The 6,973-nt window shown below is 41.9% G+C and overlaps 1 protein-coding gene across 1 annotated transcript in view; it reads left to right on the top strand.

Annotated features, from left to right (window-relative positions):
• The window catches only part of LOC137967761 (uncharacterized), an 11,480-nt gene extending 6,704 nt beyond the window's left edge, over positions 1-4,776 (top strand). Inside the window, exons 3-5 of the mRNA XM_068814330.1 lie at positions 3,053-3,175; positions 3,821-3,912; positions 4,417-4,776. Coding sequence (XP_068670431.1) covers positions 3,053-3,175; positions 3,821-3,912; positions 4,417-4,552 — 351 coding nt within the window. The 3' untranslated portion in view covers positions 4,553-4,776. The remainder of the gene's footprint in view (positions 1-3,052; positions 3,176-3,820; positions 3,913-4,416) is intronic.
• Positions 4,777-6,973: the final 2,197 nt, after the last annotated feature.

The following is a 6,973-nucleotide window of genomic DNA, read 5'->3' as shown; positions in this document are numbered from 1 at the left end:
AAAAAGAAGCTTTGCGGCAACTTTCGGATACCTCGTTTTATGCCAAAATCCCTAAAGATCTCACTTCCAACAATCAAAAACTTGTCAAAGACACCATTCAAAATCTTATAGTTAATCAAGAATTACCGGACACTGCCACTAATCTCATCATCAACACCCCTAGAACTTCGTGCATTTACTTCTTGCCTAAAATTCACAAACCCAACAACCCAGGTCGCCCTATCGTTTCTGCCTGTAGTTGCCCCACCGAACTCATTTCTAGCTACTTAGACAGGATTATGACGCCTATCGTCAAATCTTTGCCATCATACATTAAAGACAGTACACACGCACTACAAATTTTCCGCGATTTCAATTTCTCCGGCCAAGACAAACTTATTTTCACCATGGACATTACATCTCTATACACAGTCATTCCTAATAGCGAAGGTCTTCAAGCACTTAAACACTTTTTCGATCAACGCACTGTCAAAGAACCTAGCTCGGAAACGCTCCTCCGCCTTGCCGAACTAGTTTTAACGCTTAATTGTTTTTCATTCGCCGGCAACTATTACAAACAAATTAATGGTGTAGCGATGGGCACAAGAATGGGACCTAGCTATGCCAATCTTTTTGTAGGATATGTTGAACACCAATTTTTTAGTCAGTACAACGGCCCCAAACCTGAACTCTACGGCCGTTACATCGACGACTGCATCGGCGCTATTTCATCCAGCAGAGAAGAACTCGATCAATTTATAACCTCCGTCAACTCTTTTCATCCGGCTCTTAAATATACCTGGGAAATTTCAGAAACTTCATTGGCTTTTCTAGATATCAATGTTTCTATTAGAGGCAACGTGCTATGTACTAGTGTGCACTACAAACCTACTGATTCACACAGTTATTTGTTGTATTCATCGTCACATCCATCACATGTCAAGAACTCCATCCCTTATTCTCAATTTCTTAGACTTCGACGTCTATGTAGTGATGACTCCGATTTTTCCAGCAAATCAGAGGAGATGTGCCAGTTCTTCGAAAAACGTGGCTATCCTGTCTTTGTGATCAAAGCGGGCCATCATCGCGCCCAACAATTTGATCGACAGTCATCACTACAAACGTCACAAAAAGATAAGAATGACAGAATTCCATTCACCCTCACTTTCCATCCTCATAATCACGCAGTCAAAAGCATCATTCTTAGTAATTTTAAATTACTCCAAAATGATCCCGAGACTGGTAGAATCTTTTCGCAACCTCCACTTATTTCATTCAAACGCGACAAAAACGTAGGCAACTTTTTAGTTAGAAGCGCGCTCAAAACTAACGAGCAACCCGGCACTTTCAAATGCGCGCGCTCACGATGCAAAACTTGTCTTTTCATTGTTCACACTAGCAAGATATCGGGACCTAAGCGATCTGTTAAGATCACCGATCGTTTCACATGTACCTCCGCAAATGTCATTTATTGCATAACCTGCACGTTATGCAATAAATTATACATTGGTGAGACAGGTAGACGACTAGGTGACCGATTCCGCGAACACCTTCGCGATGTTGAGAAGAATGACAAGGATGCATCCAAGCCAGTCGCTCGCCATTTTAATCTGCCTAACCACTCCAAAAAACACATGGCTATCTGCGGCCTTTCCCTACATCTAGGTACGACGGAAAGCCGCAAGAATCTGGAACAAAAATTCATCTTTCAAGTCGGCACCCTTAATCCTCACGGTATTAACGAACGCTTTTCATTTAACTAATATATTCCTATTTTTCACGTTGCCATGTTAACACCAATAGCGTAGCTCCTACTCTACTATAAAAACTACACGTAACCCATAATCCCTCGATTCGCTCTGACGAAGGGCTAACGCTCGAAACGTCAGCTTTTAGAATCTCTGTACGGTGGCCAATTTACATTATCAACTCCGTTGATAAAACCAAATTTTTGTATACTACTTCCCCACCGACGCAGCACCACAGTTTCTTTAGAAACTACCCCTTCATTTATGTGGAAACCGAGTCTGTCGTTGAAGCTATTCAAACAGCTAAATAAGACAAGCGGCATCAACACTATAAAATGTCGCATAGGGTGAAGTTTTTTAAAACACATTTTCCGTTTTTTCTACTGCAGACATTCGCTTGGACTGGGAGTCCTACCACACTTAGCCACAGGACACCCAGCTTTTGGATATGTTGGTCTTGATCGAGCAACCTGTTCCGGTGTTCAAGGATGGCGCGGAGGTTGTCCCAGCTGTTAACGAACAGGATGCACCTTTTATACAAATAAAGCTCCGGGAACACGATAGAACATGCGCAAGTAGACCTTTTGATGTAACACCAAGTTAACAGGTTAGCCATTCTAGTCCCGTTAGTGATAAACATAAAATTTCTCTCAAAGGTCACTTGTCTGGTCAGACAAACGAGCTATGAGAATGTAACATTTGATTATCAGAAAAAGTATTAAGGGGTTTGAGAAGATTTCCCCACACCATTAGCGTCTTCCACCAGTCCTCACACCTCTCCCTCACCGCTTTGCCTTCCTTACTGCTATTTTAGGACCTCTATACAACCTGCCAGCCGTGCGATCATCTTTTGTCAGAAAATCCTCCAATCAGTCTCCTCATGGCGTGTTTGGCCTTCTTTCGTTACACGACAAATGGTTGAGTTAAAGGGGGGGGGGGGGGATCCTAGAGGGGGGAGCATCGTAGTGGCATTTTTTTTATTCAGGACATAAAAGTTGTTTCTTCCTAGCGATAGGTTTTTCCCTCCTGAGAGCTAAGCTGCAAGTAGCTGAGGGTAAAACCTTAGACCTAGTAAGTTTTCTAGCATTGTTTAGGCCACTTCCACTTGGAAAATCCCAGCGTTAGAGACTAGAAAATCAACACGGCGGCGCCGTGGCGTTCAGCAACGTCGTTTTACCGATAATAAACCATACCTCAACCGGGAATATTTCTCCATGACTTTGCGGAAAGTTGTTTCGCGTCCTACGATCTTTCTCAGTGGTGCAAGAATATTCCTCCCTGCATACAAACAGCCCTGTCATCAAGGTCATAGCTTATTTTTCCAGATAATTCTTGCAAGAGGCCACTCCTGCGCCGAAGTGTCGTTTCATCCTTACACAGAAAAGCCCTCTGATGAACAGTGTGGGTGTACCGGATACGTTGCCGCTTACATGAACTTAGATGATCAGGTAATGAGGTTTCTGCTCACATTCTTTTGGGAGGTCTTTTAAAGAGAAGGCGACTACAGCAACGAGAACGTTTCGGAAAAATGGGAGCAGGCTTTGCGCATTGGTTAGCGTGCAAGCAGGCTCTTCCGTTGAAAATGGGGCGCGGTCGAAATATAGGGGCTTCGTTACTAGTTTCTAGGACTTTGTGAGATCACTCGCCTTTCACTGGTCTGTCCCGAAATGGATTTCGGGACTAGCTCGACGCCATATTTAGGTTGCGTTAATTGGTTCTCTAATCTACGTAAGGAGGCATTCCCTCGTATTCTCCAGTTTTTCTTGTGCATCAAAAACCAACATTTGATAATTACTCTGAACGCTCCGCGTGTGTAGAGCATATTACATGGAGGAAGTGGCGTAGACTACACCTTCATCAACGTCTGGTCGTCGTGACTTGGAATAATTACTTTATGACACCATAAGCGCGCAAGAAATTGTCCTTCGTAGCCATCGCTCATCGTAGTCTTCATACTGAAAGCTCCCGTTTTTCTGAACGAAGTCGACAGACCTGAAACTACGAGCTAGAGCCTCAAATTCATAGGTTGCTTGCACTGTGCCTATGATCACAGGGGTATTTTTTGTGTTACTAGTCCCCCGTTTGTTTTCTAGGGACTGAAGATTCCTGGACGTGTACATCGACTGCGTGGTGTGGAGTTAAGACCCTTCCGTGTTGATATGACCGCCAAAATCGATCCATCATTGTAAGTTTTGGAGTAATTTACCGTTATAACAAATCAAGGGGCTCGAAATTTGGCAATGACGATGGAGATTAAGGTGCAACTAAAGCCCATGACTGAGCGAGTCTGTTCAAGTTTTCAATTTTCCAGCTAAAGTAGAAAATTGACACTCATGCCAACTTTGTGCGTGTTATTTGTTTTATCCCAGAAAGAGCAGTCTTCCTTCAGACATTATTTAGGAACACAAAAAAAGCAAGATGATACACTGTAACACCAACCCGGTGTGGCCAACACATCACGCATGCGCACATCCATTTCACCCGGTCAATTAGCAGCCATGGACAGCTGTTTAAGAGACTATGAATGGATTGATCCTTAACCTCTCGCACCAAAGTCAAGTTCTTTTCATGATACCTTGCTAACAATTTAAGCGTACCGGCATTTTTAGTCTCGTATTTATAGCTTGAATTACCCTCTTTGACTTATTGTGAGCTAATTGAGTTCAATTATGATACTTTAACGTTGCAGGCACAATATTGAATACGAGTGCGTCGTCATAGTCAGCGGTCACCTTCAAGAAGAGGAGCAGAGACTGGTGATGAGAGGGCGGGGTTCGTACGATCAAACGCACGAAGGGCTGGTGAATGTCACCACGGACACGTAACCAACCGTAAAATGCGTGATATTTGTCGCGAAATTACGTCTCCACCAAAGGCAGTAATGTTTCATGTGACACATTGCTGAATAGCATTTTTGTGTCGCAGTATGATTTTTATATAGATCTCTGTATATATTTTGGGAATGCCATTTAATGGAAATGTATTAAAATGTTTTTCATTTAAACAGACTCACGCATATTTGAAAGTGCGTAAGCATTGATAAGATAGTGCGCTCTTGAAGGTTGTTTGTTTCGACCTTGTAACGGCATTTACCGAAAGATATTAAAAGTTATTGTATTTGGCTCAGATGTCAAGTAATTTTCGGAATATGTTACTTTAGAACAAAAAATTGGGAACTTAAGCTAAATGGTAAAGGATTATACCTGTCAAGTTTCATGGACAAACTTTCGCCGAAAGTTACCTGGAAGCGTTTTCAACTTCAGCTTTTTTGTGTGATATCTTTTATGGGAATTGTAATTTTTCTGGGAAAATGAGGCAAATGATGGAAAAATGAAAACGCCACCAAGGAACTTGAAACGAAAGAAAGTTACGAATGGTTAATCACGAATTGCTCAGGGGTCGATTAATCTCTCCCTCACTGGATCGACCCCAGAGATAGCAAGCTACGGGAAGCGGGAGGTTCTCCCTCACTCAAATCGGGCGCATCATCAGGCAATCTTGGAATTGCATCGTTTAGAAACCCGTCTTGTGCTTCTTGACCACACACTTCAGCGGAGTAAAGCTTTTTATAAAACGCAAAAGACTGACAGTGAACCCTTTGTATCACACACACCAACCAAACTCTCCTATCTAAGAACGCGAATGGTTTGGTCTGCTCTACGGCAACCAACTCCAGAATTTAGGGAAAGATACTTGCCAAAATGGTCATTAGGGAGAACCAGTGAATGGCGTTAAACAATTAACGAACGAGCCTTCTCAAACTCATTAATAATTCATCAAGGTCACATGGATGCACCTTGATACCCCGGTACAGAATAGCGTGTTTGGATACCCAAACACGTGTGTTTTGAAATCAATTAGAAAAAGCAATACACAACGTAAACAAAGCTTTATTACTTCTATTGTTTGCTGTTTACATTTACGTTTACAGTGCAATTCAAAAACGTTCCTGAATTAAACATTCCGCGCGCACTGTTTACAATTTCTTAAGTTTCCGAAACCGTACTACCACTACCACTAGCTTCTGTTACACTGCTGGATGCACAAGTTCCAAGTAGATTCGACATTTAGCACTTTGCTCTAAACCAGGTTTCTCGTAGGTTAACAAGGCATTTGACCTATGTCCGGTCCGTTCACGATTTAATCACGAATGAGAACACCGTTTCTTATTAGCAACTTCTTGGACTAATTTTGTGAACCAATAGTTTAGGAAAAGACTATCCAGGTCCTCCAACTTCTCATAATCTTTGAACACTCTTCCCGGGTCAAGTATACAGAATTTTTGCTCGGGCGCTTCTTGCCAACTTCTGGAAACCTCAACGGCCCACTTGTTTTTAGCTTTGTACTGTGTACTTTTAGGCTTGGACTGTACAACCAATGAATCTTCGTCTTACACACTTTTGGGCGGTCGAAACCGGCAAGATTCATCCTCAGCTAACCCTTCCATGTTTCGGAACTAGCAGGACGCCACTGAATGCAAATTGTGACTACTTGAAATAAACAAGCTTCAGTTGTGAAAAACACGGACATTACCATCACAAACTGTGCGCTGATTAAACAAAAGAAGGCAAAAATCACATGCATATGATTTTTGCTTTCTTTTGTTCTTTTGTTTGCAATTAGGCGCCGATTGCACTCGAAAACAATAAAAGCCCTCGGCATAACGGCCTCGGGCTTTCATCAGTTTTCTCGTGTTTGGAAACCCTGGTAAAACACTCGCACTCGTTTTTGAAAGATTACTTCACAACTTCGCTGGATATTATTGGTCGTCTTGTTGTTGGTGATTGCTTCTCTGGCCATAACCTTGACTCTCTTAATTAGTTTTGAGATCTTAAGATCACCTTACACCCAGCGTAAATCTCGGAAACGTTTCTATTCATATGGCAAAACTAACTGGGCTCACCTAACGATGTCATTGTCTTGCATTCCTTGGAGCTGTGCTTTTATTATTATTATTATTATTATTATTATTATTATTATTATTATTATTATTATTATTAGAGCGGTTTTCAATTGAGTGTCGAAAGTAATTAGTGAATTACTTTGGTTTTGCATCTACTTCACTCAGTGATTGGTTTAAAGTTCTCGCGCCACTTTTTCAACCAATCAGAAGTGAAACCAAAACCAATCGTGGCTCGCGCGTGCACATTTTCCCGCCTTTTGTGTAGGCTATGTGTAATTACTTCGAGTTTCGATTGGTTTACTGGATTGTCTCCGTCCTTTTTCATTGGCCAAAGTAATAACTT

The sequence above is a fragment of the Montipora foliosa genome, chromosome 8 (assembly GCF_036669935.1).
Source record: "Montipora foliosa isolate CH-2021 chromosome 8, ASM3666993v2, whole genome shotgun sequence".
Taxonomy (NCBI): domain Eukaryota; kingdom Metazoa; phylum Cnidaria; class Anthozoa; order Scleractinia; family Acroporidae; genus Montipora; species Montipora foliosa.
This window is presented reverse-complemented; position numbering and strand designations above follow the sequence as displayed.